The 15,755-nt window shown below is 43.6% G+C and overlaps 1 protein-coding gene across 3 annotated transcripts in view; it reads left to right on the top strand.

The window, feature by feature from the left end:
- The window catches only part of LOC123766916 (uncharacterized), a 49,472-nt gene that overhangs the window by 13,797 nt on the left and 19,920 nt on the right, over nt 1-15,755 (top strand). For all 3 annotated transcript variants that reach the window (XM_069307441.1, XM_069307440.1, XM_045756404.2), the window contains exons 3-4: nt 5,356-5,488; nt 11,405-11,523. In XM_069307441.1, coding sequence (XP_069163542.1) covers nt 5,356-5,488; nt 11,405-11,523 — 252 coding nt within the window. The remainder of the gene's footprint in view (nt 1-5,355; nt 5,489-11,404; nt 11,524-15,755) is intronic.

Below are 15,755 nucleotides of genomic sequence, written 5' to 3'. Positions count from 1 at the left end.
TAATTTAAATTAATTTGTATATCAATCTCCCGATATTTAGTCTGTTATCGAGAGAAATGTAATTGTTCATAGTTATCCGTTTCCCACGTTTCATGAGATTACAATGAAAAGCTATAAATGCCTCTTCATGCATGATTCATTCCTAATGTAATCGCGCATTACGCACAATTATCAATACCGTTTGATTGGATGAGTCTTGCCTCCAAAATCAACCAAAAGGAGGTACTGTACTCCGTTAGCTTTTGCATCAAAATGCGTTGGTGAGTCTATTTATCAGTCAGAAGGAATATATATATGGGACCACCTGGCCCGTTACACTTAGCCACGTTATTCCTGGTCCCGTTACAACATTACCTGGTCCATTACACCCGGCCCCGTTGGACTGTAATGGTCCGCACGACGCCAGGTCCTGAAGTGTTCAGACTAAAAGCCGGATGAGTGTCGGCCGACTTATACACCTTGATACGAGTCGATTCAATATGAATTGAATAACCACAAGGTGTTTTGAAGACATAATTTGATCTAAAGAAAAGTAGTAATATACATGCAAGAAGTTAGATTAATTATTTTGAATTAATTTATTAGTTTATTGTAAATATAAAAATATTTACTATCAGAAATATATTCAATCATTTGTACTTTAGCTTCTGCCGAATGTCTGAATGACTTCCAACCTCGAATAGACCAACCACTTGGGGTGGACGGTAGGGCGACGGTCTCGCTTCAGGCAGGTGGGCGTTCAGTACCCGACCATCCAAGTGGTTGGGCACCATTTCACCCCCCCCAGACGCATCCCAAATCCTTATCCTGACCCCTTCCACCAAGTGCTATATAATCGAAATGGCATGGCACTTTTTCCTGATAGTTCCCTTCCCTCCCTTCTGAACTCGAATATTATTTTCCTCCAAAATTAATTACAGAAATTTGCAACAAATAATACGTATCTACTTTGTATATAAGAATAGTATATATAGAATGAGTTAACACAACCAGAGAAATGCACAAAATAATCCATATTATAATTTTATTAATATCACCAGATAATACCCTTTTAGCATTGACTACAGGCACCACTCCTGTTTTGACCAAAACTTAATTAACTTACCAAATAAAAAAAAAAACAGTATGGCAAGATATATATATACTGAGAGATGTAAATCGCTTTTCGGTGTGTGTATATAGACCTGAGAGTTTACTTTAGTTTTGGACTATGTTCAGGAATCACAGCATCTCCATAACCCCGGACAACATGGTTTCAGAACAGGGCGCTCTTGCCTGTCGCAGTTGCTGGACCACTATGATATGGCATTAGATGCTATGGAAGACAAACAAAACGCTGATGTAATTTACACAGATTTCGCAAAAGCTTTTGATAAATGTGACCATGGTGTTATTGCACATAAAATGCGTTCAAAAGGAATTACCGGGAAAATAGGCAGATGGATCTACAATTTCCTGACTGACAGAACCCAATGTGTAATAGTCAACAAAATAAAATCCAGCCCATCAACCGTGAAGAGCTCAGTCCCCCAGGGTACTGTGCTTGCTCCAGTACTTTTTCTCATCCTCATATCGGACATAGACCAGAACACAACCTATAGCACTGTATCATCCTTTGCAGATGACACTAGGATTTTCATGAGAGTTGGCAACATAGAGGACACGGCAAACCTCCAATCAGATGTAGATCAGGTCTTTCTATGGGCTACAGAAAATAATATGGTATTCAACGAGGATAAGTTTCAGCTCATGCGCTACGGAAAAATTGAAAATATAAAAACAGAAACCACGTACAAAACGCAGGCAAATCATAACATAGAACGAAAAGGCAATGTAAAGGACCTGGGTGTACTCATGTCGGAAGACCTTACCTTTAAAGAACACAATAAAGTAGCCGTCACAACTGCAAGAAAAATGACAGGTTGGATAACAAGAACTTTTCACACTAGAGATGCTATACCGATGATGATACTTTTCAAAACGCTTGTGCTATCTAGAGTGGAGTACTGCTGCACAATGACAGCCCCTTTCAAAGCTGGAGAAATTGCTGACCTAGAGAGCGTGCAGAGATCCTTTACTGCTAGAATCCACTCAGTAAAACATCTAAATTACTGGGACCGACTAAAGAGCCTAAATCTGTACTCCCTTGAACGCAGGCGGGAGAGATACATAATAATTTACACGTGGAAAATAATTGAGGGGCTGGTCCCAAACCTGCACACAGAAATAACACCACATGAGACCAGAAGACATGGCAGGATGTGCAGAATACCCCCGTTGAAAAGCAGAGGTGCAACAGGTACTCTGAGAGAGAACTCTATCAACATCAGAGGCCCGAGACTGTTCAACACGCTTCCACTACACATAAGGGGCATAACTGGCAAACCCCTCACAGTGTTCAAGAGAGAACTGGATAAGCACCTCCAAAGGATACCTGATCAACCAGGCTGTGACTCATACGTCAGGCTGCGAGCAGCCGCGTCTAACAGCCTGGTTGATCAGTCCAGCAACCAGGAGGCCTGGTCGACGACCGGGCCGCGGGGACACTAAGCCCCGGAAGCACCTCAAGGTAGCCTCAAGGTAGGACCTGCACGAGGCAGAAACAAATGGGCAAAGTTTCTTTCACCCTGAATGCCCCTGTTACCTAGCAGTAAATAGGTACCTGGGAGTTAGTCAGCTGTCACGGGCTGCTTCCTGGGGGTGGAGGCCTGGTCGAGGACCGGGCCGCGGGGACACTAAAGCCCCGAAATCATCTCAAGATAACAGGACTAAATTGTTTTAGGTAGTTGGTCAATAAGCTGTTGTTGTAGCGTTAATAACCTTCCATACGTTGAGAGGCGTTAAGCCCAACGCCAAAAAGCAAAACAAGGACACACACACTTGCACCTCTGGTGCCAATTTAAATTTAGCGTCCTGGGCACTATATAGTAAACACGGTATATATCAATGTTTGTACACAGTATAGGGTATGAATATTTATACACACGTATATACCCATTTCTTAAAACGCCTGACCTCGTTGCAACGGGCTTTGTTACAGGTCAGGCAGGGGTGCCAATTCCCCTTCATTCAAGGGGGTGACAATGCCTCTCTCTCTTCTGACAGGGTACCAATGGCCCTCCCTTTAACGCAAGGGTGCGAAAGGCCCCATCCTCGCAATTAGGCAGGGGTGGTACCAATAGGCCTGCTTTCAGGCAGAGGTACCAATAGGCCCCCTTTCTAGAAGGGGTACCAATAGGTCCCCTTTCAAGAAGGGGTACCAATAGACCCCCTTTCAAGAAGGGGTACCAATAGACCCCCCTTTCAAGAATGGGTACCAATATGCCCCCTCTTTCGGGCAGGTGTACCAATAAGCCCCTCTTTCAGACAGGGATATCAATGAGTCCGTCAAGAAGGGGCCTAAAATTAAGTCCCAATTAGTGCCTAACATGATTTGCGGAAAGTCGAGGGAACAACAAAGAGTTGTATAACTGATTCTAATAATTGACGAAGTATAGGAAATGGATTGTAAGCTTAGAAATAATATTCTGGACGTTCTATACATATAACATTTAAGAACATGGTGAAGTAGACACCAACACATATCACCACAGCTTTGTTATCTTCCAATTTAGAGGCGCTGATTAGTAGTTAGATATGGTGATGATACTGAGGCTTAAGCTTACTGATAATTATCTTGTCTTAGGCTGTTGACGGCCTGGTAACCTGTAGTGTTTGACTCACCATCCTCACTATCAGTATTGGTCACCATCCTCACTATCAGTATTGTTCACCATCCTCACTATCAGTATTGTTCACCATCCTCACTATCAATATTGTTCACCATCCTCACTATCAATATTGTTCACCATCCTCACTATCAGTATTGTTCACCATCCTTACTATCAGTATTGTTCACCATCCTCACTCAATATTGTTCACCATTCTCACTATCAATATTGTTCACCATCCTCACTCAGTATTGTTCACCATCCTCACTATCAATATTGTTCACCATCCTCACTATCAGTATTGTTCACCATCCTCACTATCAGTATTGTTCACCATCCTCACCATTACTAACGCACCACAAGCTAATCTGGCCACACTACTCCCTACCCCCACCATTGCGCGCGCGTGTTTTACGGGCTCACCATAGCCCGTGCTACATGGACACTTCGTCCTGAGTAGCTAAATCTTTAACAACAACAACAACAGCGCGCGTGTGTACTCACCTAGTTGTGCTTGCGGGGGTTGAGCTCTGGCTCTTTGGTCCCGCCTCTCAACTGTCAATCAACTGGTGTACAGATTCTGGAGCCTATTAGGCTCTATCAAATCTGCATTTGAAACGGTGTATGGAGTCTGCCCCCACCACATCACTGCTTAATGCATTCCAGGTTATTTACCGGAAAAACGCTATAATAAGGAATTTGCTTAATTATGTTTTCGAGCAAAACAAATTTAAATTTCTGTTCCTGATACGTTGTTATCGCTGTCATTAACATGTTCGCTGAGTCAATATTTTCACTCCGATATGTTCATTGTCTGTCGAGATATTATTCATTGTCTGTCGATATATTATTCATTGTCTATCGATATGTTTATTGTTTGTCGACAAGTATGATATTTCTGCATCTATTGTCATACATTTAGTGCAACTAAAGTTTGTCATATTCGATCAGATTCAGATTATTATAATTGTTAATACTAATAATAATATTATCCCCTATTTTCACATTCAGTCCGGCGCCACTAACATTGTCACTTTCTGCCCTGAAATATACACTTTGTGGCGTGTGAGGAGACCCGCCCGCACAAGGGAGAACATGTTCATGTTCTGTTCATGGGAGAACATCACTTATTCCTAAGAGTACGCCATCATGTTAAAGTTAAATATTGACAGCATGAATGTTAATTATGATGACGCCTGCATCATCATCGTCCCCGTATGTTTGTTAGTGTGAAAATAATTTTCACCTGGGTGATTGAAGCGATCATCGTGAAATAATTGGGCAATACTTTAGCCAAAAAACTCTTTACGGTGAGTTTCAAGGGGAAGGGACGAGATACCAACTACGTTCACTTTCCTTCCCTAACTAACCATACCGCAGAGTCTGGTGCTTCCTGTAGAGATGATGTAGCTTCCTTCCACCATGAAACGAAGAAGCCTGAGCTGGCTTGTGTCTACGAGAATCGTAGCAACAAGACTGCGGGAGTTATTACATCACAAAAGGGCTTTACGTTAATGTTGTTGACACACAGACCAAGCTAACATTCATTTTGTGGTTTTGATGTTTCCAGAGTTGTCAGTCAAAATATAGTTTCGCATTCTCTCTCTCTTCCCGACAAACTAACTATCTGCTCTGCCTACCACAGGTCAAATACGCGCTGCTGCACTTATATGGCTCTGAGGAAGGGTACGAACTGGACGACCTCACCCCCATACACCTAGCAAGGAAGGAGGAGCTGTGTCGCAATGTGCTCAAGGTCGCAGACATCCTCGTGCCAGGTATGTAAGCGACGATGACAGTGTTCTTGGTGGACGAGTTGGGGTAAAATGTATGTGGGGGCGGGTGTGTGAGAAATGGTGTCCTTCCACCCATTTCTGTCCTTCCACAGTCCTTGCAGGCATACCCTGGAAGGGTATGCCTGAGAGAGGTAGGGTATTGTTGAGAGGGGTTTTGTGTGATGATGGAGAGAGGAGCTGCATGGGAAGAGCTCTAGAAATCGTCTTCGGGTAATCTAATGGTAATCAACCATTCCTTCTCACTATCCTCAGAATGAAGATACTTCTTGCATTTCTTATTTTTTTGTGTAGTCAGTTTCCATATTCGTCCCCTCGTCCTGGTCTTTTCTGTGTGTCCCTTCGTTCTGGGGACGGAAAAGAGGAATATCTAGACAATAATGTTAACTAAATTCAATGCTAATATAATTTTATATAATAAGTGGTAACAGTAATTAATATTTCAATATCTAATACAATTCAATATCGATTGCAAATTTAAATATTGCTTCTACTCAAAATATCTGACAAGCTATTCAATATTATTATGAACATGTTCTTAGGAATCTGTCGCCTTTAAACATTCTGATTATAGTGTGGGAGTGTTGTTTAAGCCTGAACAACGAACGTTGAGAGGCGGTTCATTCCGTGTACCACACTTCCTGAAGTGGACGAACAGTTTCGACTACGAATAGACAAGTAGGAGGGAGAGATTAGATTTGAATCATAATTGATCTCGCCCATTTTCTGCAGAATTGGCCAAATTGTCAAGATTGCAGGGTTTAAGAAAAACACTAGCTAGTGCTGTTGGCTGGCCCCGAACCACCACTGGGGTGTTGACAGAGTTGTAGCCTGGACCTGAGCCTCCACTTGAGTGTTGACAGAGTTGCAGCTTGGTCCTGAGTCACCACTTTGGTGTTGACAGAGTTGTAGCTTGGTCCTGAGCCACCACTTGGGTGTTAACAGAGTTGTAGCCTGGTCCTGAGCCACCACTTGGGTGTTGACAGAGTTGTAGCCTGGTCCTGAGCCACCACTTGGGTGTTAACAGAGTTGTAGCCTGGTCCTGAGCCACCACTTGGGTGTTGACAGAGTTGCAGCTTGGTCCTGAGCCTCCACTTGGGTGTTAACAGAGTTGTAGCCTGGTCCTGAGCCACCACTTGCGTGTTAACAGAGTTGTAGCCTGGTCCTGAGCCACCACTTGGGTGTTGACAGAGTTGTAGCCTGGTCCTGAGCCACCACTTGGGTGTTAACAGAGTTGTAGCCTGGTCCTGAGCCACCACTTGGGTGTTGACAGAGTTGCAGCTTGGTCCTGAGCCTCCACTTGGGTGTTGACAGAGTTGTAGCTTGGTCCTGAGCCACCACTTGGGTGTTGACAGAGTTGTAGCTTGGTTCTGAGCCTCCACTTGAGTGTTGACAGAGTTGTAGCTTGGCCCTGAGCCACCACTTGGGTGTTGACAGAGTTGTAGCTTGGTCCTGAGCCACCACTTGGGTGTTGACAGAGTTGTAGCCTGGTCCTGAGCCACCACTTGGGTGTTGACAGAGTTGTAGCTTGGTCCTGAGCCTCCACTTGGGTGTTGACGGTTGTAGCCTGGTCCTGAGCCTCCACTTGGGTGTTGACAGGGTTGTAGCCTGGTCCTGAGCCTCCACTTGGGTGTTGACAGGGTTGTAGCCTGGTCCTGAGCCTCCACTTGGGTGTTGACAGGGTTGTAGCCTGGTCCTGAGCCTCCACTTGGGTGTTGACAGAGTTGTAGCCTGGTCCTGAGCCTCCACTTGGGTGTTGACAGGGTTGTAGCCTGGTCCTGAGCCTCCACTTGGGTGTTGACAGAGTTGTAGCCTGGTCCTGAGCCTCCACTTGGGTGTTGACAGGGTTGTAGCCTGGTACTGAGCCACCACTTGGGTGTTGACAGGGTTGTAGCCTGGTCCTGAGCCTCCACTTGGGTGTTGACAGGGTTGTAGCCTGGTACTGAGCCACCACTTGGGTGTTGACAGGGTTGTAGCCTGGTCCTGAATTACCACCTGGATGTTGTGTTGCCTGCTTCTAAATTTCACGATGTTCTGTAAATTTAATTTCAGAATTTCCTCCACCTCTACTGTTTCTGAAATGTTATTGTTCACTCTACCTCTCAAACTTCCCTTTCTCCTTCCCCTCTACCTTTTCACCTTTAGACCCCCCCAAGTTTCCCATCTCACCCCCCCACCCGAAATCTCCCACTTCCCCTACTATGGCGCACCCACCCAGGGAACTCGCCCCCTGTCAGAGCCACGTGAACCACAGCTAGGAATAGACGCGGAAACTAGTTAATTCTGACATCCAGTTCCCCTCCTACACCACTCTCCCCCTCCCACACACCATCCTCTCTCGCTCTCTCCCACATTATCCCCCCCCCCCTCTCTCTCTCTCCCACACCTTTGGGAGTCATGATAAAACGGATTTTATGCCAGAAAAATCAAAGTATAAATGTTCGTAATAATAAAAATATGATTCTGAAAACTAATAAGACGTCTAATATTAACCTTCAGCTTCATCTTGCCCTTGTTGGGACCCATTCAGAGTGTGTAGTTCAGCTTTGATCTCTACTTTGTAAAAATGGATAAAGTTCACTTGATCACGTTCAGAGAATGATAACAAATTTATTCCCAGGAATTAGAAGCCTTCCTTGCGAAGATAAATTATTTAAACCTTATTGTATATTAGAAAGATGAAGTGTAACGTGTGACGTATATAATTGGATGAAAGGTTATAATAAAAGCAATGTTAATAAGCTTTTAAATATATAAACAAATATTGAACACGAAACAATGTACACAAGCTGGAGAAGTTTATATTCAGGAAAGACCTGGGTAAATACTCGTTTGGGAAAAGGGTTGTTGATTTATGGAATAAATTTCAGAGTAACATAATAGACGTGAGATCGTTGGATTGTTTCAAGCTATGGTTATACATATATGTGGATCAGTTTCGTTGAAAATATATAGGAGCTGCCTCACAACGATGGAAGTATTTTTGTTTGTTCCGTCTATCTTTTAACCCTTGGTCCTGTAGGGCAAAGACCAGCATTTTGGCAGTCATAAGGCTGTTTACATTTTCTTTGCGTTCTTAACAAGGTAAAGGTTCCATGTTCCAATATTGGTCTCGTATGAGGTGTATAATGTGCTAATAGATTCATTATTATAATTTCAGTTTCCCGAACAAGACCTCTTTAGTTTTTCTGTGTCTTTTCAGTATTTTTTCCGCTTTTAGGGTATGCACCATAGTATGTTCCTTATAGGTACTTAACTCCTTAAGCTCATTATTCTTGTTTATGATTCAGTCAGCACTTGTATACAAACCTTGAAACTTGCGAGTTAGTGTATACTCCTCTAATTTAGACAAGAAGGCAATTGGGGTTATCTGGGGGTTGCGGAGATGAAGTGTATAAGTGATCCCTTTCAGGTGGGGAGGGGGACGGGGGAGGTAAAGGGGGGGATGCAGGAAAGCGTTGTCTGACCACGTTATTGTGACTCTCTTTTCATACCATGGATATTTTGTCTCATACCCCTTCACTAACATCATTTGGATCACATCTCTCAACCTCTGTTCCTACCCCATCCTACAAAGTTCCGAGACGAGCCTTCTTGCTAACCTCTGTGCCTTTTAAAGATTCTTTATGGACTCAACAATAGGGCTGGTCTCGTGTATGTGTCGTATAATGATCATGTATATGTATATGTGTGGCTTGTACTCACCTAGTTGTGTTTGCGGGGGTTGAGCTCTGGCTCTTTGGTCCTGAACTGTGTGTGTGTGTGTGTGTGTGTGTGTGTGTGTGTGTGTGTGTGTGTGTGTGTGTGTGTGTGTGTGTGTGTGTGTGTGTGTGTGTGTGTGTATGTGTGTATGTATGTGTGTGTGTGTGTGTGTGTGTGTGTGTGTGTGTGTGTGTGTGTGTGTGTGTGTGTGTGTGTGTGTGTGTGTGTGTGTGTGTGTGAGTGTATGTGTGTGTGTGTGTGTGTGTGTGTGTGTGTGTGTGTGTGTGTGTGTGTGTGTGTGTGTGTGTGTGTTTGTGTTCATATGTGTACTCGCGTCTGTATGCATGTATATTTGCGTAGGTGTATGTATATTTTCATGTGTATGTATATGTATAATTGTATATACATATATGTCTATTTGTGTGTATGTATACGTATATATAGAACTGCACAACTAGTCCTAGTATACAAGAACAGTTTAGCCTACTAGCTGCCAACACATTGGGTCTAGCCCTTACCAGCGTCATGGTGTAAGGCAGGCTGGCGCCGACCTCTCACCTCAAACACAACTCCCTTAAAACCTTCTATGGTAGTGTACAATAAACTTGACAATAATAACCAGCGCGGACAGAATTACATAAACTTACGAAACTATTATTTTTTTATGAAAAAAATATTATATATTATGTATAGACAGTGTTAACGATAATAACTAAATATCAAACATATTTATGGTAAAGTTTACAGCAGTTCTTGTATATCTATATTAGGTTTACTTTAAGTGTTATTTAAATACAGGACTGAAATATACCTATCAGTGAACAATTGTGACGGCCGAACAGCCTCTTTGTTTATAGGTCCAACACCCAACCGAAACGATAAAGCAAAAGCCTAATTGAATTCCTCGTTTGCTTTCTGGTCCCTCGTAAAAGGAGGTTTTCAGCTTGTTAAGTCATCTTATTATCTTCAACAGTCATATTTTTTTTGTTTTGATTTTTTGCCTTGTTTCCTATTGACCGCTGGGATTGTTATCCACTTTCGATTGACATAATTGTCTGATTTCCAAGTAACGTCGCCCAGTTCCACGAAACTGACATATTTTAAACTAATATGCCAGAGGCACTTTGACTCGCATATTTTTCTTAAGAAGTTTTACCTTTAAATTACTCTCAAGTAGTTTGATTTGTACGTTAATTACTAAGGATCGTGCTTTGGTTGGTTTGGTATGTCCTTCGATGCATATCGAGGCGTCATGGTTGTATTCCTGGTACTGTACTTTGTCTCTCACAGATACTTCAGAATGTCGTCCAGATATTAGTTCGCCAGGTACTTTGGCCCGCATGCTACCCACTTTGGCTTGAATACACCAAAGGAGTCAGTCAACAAAACCTCCTCCACAGCCTCATTATCGTCGGCGGCTGAGTGTGTGAGGGAAGCAAAATCTATTTTCGGATCAGCAGCGGTTCAAGCTCTACGAGTCTCCCAGTGGAGCATTTCTGGGTGTTGCGTATGTAGGTCAGGTGTTGTAGTGGGTGGGTGCTGCAGTGGGGGGTATATGCATGTGTTGCTGTGGTGGTGCATATAGGTGTTGCGATGGTGGAGATGTACGTGTGTTGCAGTGGGGGGGGGGAGTTACAGTGGGGATGTTATTGGTTTGAGTGGGAATGTGTTTGTATCCTTACACTGTGTAGTTAGCTGTGTGGATTGGTTTAGACCAGAGCGCTTGTATCAGTGCACATTCCCCGCACCCTGGCGCAGCTGGAGTATGCTCGTCCCACAGATCTATTTTGGCGGAGTTCCCTCTAGAAAGGGAAAATCGACTGGGCACTTATTCTTAACTGTTAGCCTGTGTTCACACAGCAGTAATTGGGCACCTGGTTTTAAATCGATTGGCGGGTCGTGTTCCAGGAAGAAACTTAGAGGGTAAGGGCTTAAGATGAGCTATAGGAATGGAAAGCGCTAAGCTCTATCCATATGCCTGTATAATAGTGCTTACTTTCAGTCCTGTGACTTTGGTCCCTATTCCACCGTAGACACAAGTCTTAAAATAATCACCATCATTGATTTGACCGCTGCTTTAAAGTCTAGTGTGAGGACAGGTTGCAGGGGGAGCAATTTGTTTACTGCCTCACTCGGGGGAACCACTTGTTTACTGCCTCACTCGCCACATTAACTCTCCACACTGTCTCCCCTCTACAGGTATCTCCCGGCTACGAGGGTCGGTGCTCTACGAGCTCTACCAGTCACTGTTCTACAAGGCTCGCGCTCTCTTCCTGGTGGGGGCTGCCACCAGCGAGCAGTCTCGCAAGCTGGCCATGGTGAGTTCCTCAGCATGTCTTGTAGAGCTCCTGATGGGTGTTGATGTAGAGCTCCTGGTGCACGGGTGGGTGTTGATGTAGAGCTCCGGGTGCACGGGTGGGTGTTGATGTAGAGCTCCTGGTGCACAGGTGGGTGTTGATGTAGAGCTCCTGGTGCACGGGTGGGTGTTGATGTAGAGCTCCTGGTGCACAGGTGGGTGTTGATGTAGAGCTCCGGGTGCACGGGTGGGTGTTGATGTAGAGCTCCTGGAGCACAGGTGGGTGTTGATGTAGAGCTCCGGGTGCACGGGTGGGTGTTGATGTAGAGCTCCTGGTGCACAGTTGTGTTGTAGAGTACCTCTTGGAGCATAGGTGAATGTTGTAGAGCTCCGGGTGCACAGGTGGGTATTGTAGAGCTCTTCACGGCATAAAACCCTAAAACTCTCTCATTAGTTAGCCTTTTTTTTTTTTTTTTTTTTTTTTTTTTTTTTTTTTTTTTTTTTTTTTTTTTTTTTTGAGTAAAGAGGAAGGAGAGGCATAGGTGAAGGGAAGTATAGAAGTGGGAAATACAGTGAGAGGTATGAAAGCAGGCGGGCTGTCCGCCTTGCTGACACGATGTGTGGGTGTTGGCAGCTAAGCTAAGCTGGCTCCCTCTTGTCAGGGAGCTGTGAGTGTGTGAGAGGTTCTTCACATGTATTTCACCATATATGGATGTCCATAGATGAATACTGTGAAGCATTCATATATACACACTCCGATGCTTCCACACATGTTATTCTGTTTAAGGCTCTTTATTTTATTATTATTATTTATCGAGTTGTCATACATATTATTTATCGAGTTGTTCATACATACACATATATGAACTGTTCATATATATACATATATAACTCATCTTGGGATTATATACTGTGGGGCGGGGTTTTCGTCCAGAGAATCGAGGCTCTTGGGCCACCAGCTGTGGGAGCGGGGCGTCTCATCTTGGAGTAATCTTTCAAACATTGGGTCCTCTAACATTTCGATGGTGTTCCATACCCTGATGGCTTGGTGCTGCAGTCTGATGTTTAGTGGCTGTATGTTCAGGAGTTCGTGGAGCTCCTGGATTGTCTGATCATATGGTGGACGGTGTTTTGCTGCTCTCCTTAGCGCCTTATTTTGTACTGCTTGCAGTTTCTGCATGTTAGTTTTCTTTATGGTGTGTAGTGGTACTGGGGGATATTCTAGATGCGGCCGAACTAGAGCCTTATATAGGTGGATCTGAATGTTAGTACTGAGGCTTCGGAATCTTCTCAGTTTTCCTAATGCTGCTTTGGCTTTGTTTAGTCGGTCCCTTACATGAATTTGTATCCCTGTTCTATTTATCATAAGTCCCAGTATTCTGCCTACCTCCGCATATTGGATGGGCTGGTTATCAAGGATGATGGGGTCAGGGTTTCTTTTCGCAATGTGTATTATTTGGAACTTTTGTTTGTTGGTGCTAATTTTCCATTGCTTCTCAAAGTTGTTTATGAGTTCAATGGCTGCCTTGGTCTTGTCGGCTAGTAGCGGCTTTGATGGGCCCGGTTGGCATATTATTTGGGTAACATCATCAGCGTATGTGATGTATTCTCCATGTTGGGGTTGGGGTAGGTCAGCTGTATATATGTTGAATAGAGTGGGGGAGAGGCAGCTTCCTTGTGGTACTCCACTTTTCAGTTCTATTACGTCACCCAAGTAGCTGCCGATATTAAGCCTAGCAGTTCTATTGTCTATAAAGCTGCAGAGAGTAGCTGTAAATCTCTCAGGAAGTCCTAGTTCAGATATCTTATATTTTAGGCCTGTGTGCCACACTTTATCGAAGGCTTTCGAGACGTCCCTAAGCACTATATTACACTGATCTTTTTTCGACACTGCGTTAGCTATATGCTCGTAGATCAGAGCTATAGCTGTATGGGCCCCTCTGCGGTGTCTAAACCCATGCTGCCTGCTGTTATACTTCCCTTCCTCTTCCATGTACTTCACAAGTCTCTGATTGATAATTTTTTCGAATATTTTACCTGGTACTTCGAGGAGGGAAATTGGCCTGTAGTTTTCAGTTTGGGTTGGGGGTTTACCTGGCTTGGGGATTAATCGTATTGTGGCATTCTTGAAGTATGTGGGGAATAGTCCAGATGCAAGAGCTGCATTTAAGATACATGTGTATTGATGGAGTGCAATCACTGGTAGGTTGGATAATACCATCTTATTTATTTTGCTGTTGCCCGGCGCCTTGTTCTTGAAACCCATAATTGTTTTATGGACCTCCGCAATGGTTATGTGTTTCATAAGGTGGCAGTCATCGCGTATGTTGTTAAGGTCTATTGTTTGCGTCGGGAGTAGTGCTGCAGCTCTGTTATCGACTTGAGTTGTAATTTCCCTTTCATTAATTGGGCAAAAATTTAAATTTTCTTCCGGGTTTATCCTGAATATTTTTTCCCAGAACTTCCTGAATTCCTGCTCTTGTTCTCTCTCCTCATAGAGTTTATTTCCTGAGGCGTCTATGATGTAGGGTGTTTCCTCAGAAGAGCTTCCCATCAGGGTCTTTACTTTTTTCCAGAACTTCCCCGGGTTTCTGTAGTCGACTTGGATATTGCTTATTAGGTCATCCCATTGTTTGGTGTACTCTGTTTTGCATAGATCTTGCAGCTCATCTTGAAGTTCCCTTTGTAGTCTTTTGCGCTCATCCGTCCACCCGTGTTGTGTTATGAGTTGTAGAAGATTGTTATATCTGGTTTGCAGTGTCCTGAGCGCCTCAGTGGCTGGGGGGTGTGGGAGCGTTATGTGGTGAGCTACGGGAATGTGATCAGTCATGCATTTTTCAATGGTGTTAATCCATGTATTTAACTCGGCGTTTATGCAAGATGTTTCCTTTCCATTAAAATCTGTGACACTGATTTCCTGTGCACTGCTTTTGAACGCTTCCCAGTCAGTTTTAGTGTATTGAAGTCTTGGTGGTGAGGGTTTCTGAATGGGGTTAGTTGATAGCGTCATTATTATTGTTAGTTATTATTATTATTGTTAGTCATTATTATTATTAGTTAGCCTAATGCCACATTTTTTCGGTAGGCCCAACTGCCAGCCCACACTCCTCTTTAACCAATCACATTAAACATTCCTTATTTTAAGAACATTTACCATTCCTATACTATCGTGCGCCCCCCCCCCTTCCTCGTCACTACAGCCACAACAAGGGTTGTGAAGTATACACACGAAGTATACTCCGCGTCTTGGTGTACATATAAACGGGGTATACTCGGTGTTGCAGTGTGTAAAGAAATACCACATTATTAATTAGTGCGTATAAAACATCTTTTAATAGCGTAATTTTCTGATTAATTATTCATCCAAAGTTATTGAAAAATGGATGTTAACTTCCTCTAACTTCCCATTGTTGACATTTTGCTACAGTCAGCTTGGGGAAGATGTCTTGAAGGTATCTAAAAGCTGCGTCTTATGAAACTCTGTGTCACAGCTGTAGATAAGGTGTCTCAAGATGTCTTCCCTAAGATGAGACTTAAACAAACTTTCTTTGAAGGTCAAAGTAAAGTTTGAGATGAATAATAAGCCATTTTCTATACTTTGCAGGAATAAATAATAGGAAAAAAACCTACTTACTATGACATAGGAACAAAAACTGTTACATTGTGTTATAGACCCGCCCGCGTCACTGATAATTATAGGTGTAGCATACAAGCCTGATAATTATAGACCCTACCATGGCACTTGGCTAATTATAGACCCTACCACGCCACGTTGATAATTATAGTATCTAGTATGCATTCCTGATAATTATAGACCCCATTATGTCACCCTGATAATTATAGCACGAAATTATGATAATTGTAGGCTTTATTATTCACTTGGCTAATTATAGACCCTACCACGCTACCCCTGATCGCCATGTGAAGCCTACCAGACCTAGCGGGATCGAATCCGGCACTATTAGAGTTAGGGTTCAATGCTATTATTAACATCGGGTGGCGTGGCGTGGGTGGGTGAGTGGGTTCCTTGGTGTGGGTGAAGGCAAAATGTGTACCAGTCTATATCATAAAATTCTCCAGAAGCACCTTCTCTGCTGCCATATCCAGAGAGGACCAGTCACTAGTGGCAGGAGTGTACGGACTATAGACTCGTGTATCTTGAGATGATTTCGGGGCTTTAGTGTCCCCGCGGCCCGGTCCTCGACCAGGCCTCCACCCTCAGGAAGCAGCCCGTGACAGCTGACCAACACCCAG

The sequence above is a fragment of the Procambarus clarkii genome, chromosome 60 (genome assembly GCF_040958095.1).
Source record: "Procambarus clarkii isolate CNS0578487 chromosome 60, FALCON_Pclarkii_2.0, whole genome shotgun sequence".
NCBI lineage: Eukaryota > Metazoa > Arthropoda > Malacostraca > Decapoda > Cambaridae > Procambarus > Procambarus clarkii.
The sequence above is the reverse complement of the archived record's forward strand: the minus strand, read 5'-3'. Positions and strand labels throughout refer to the sequence as shown.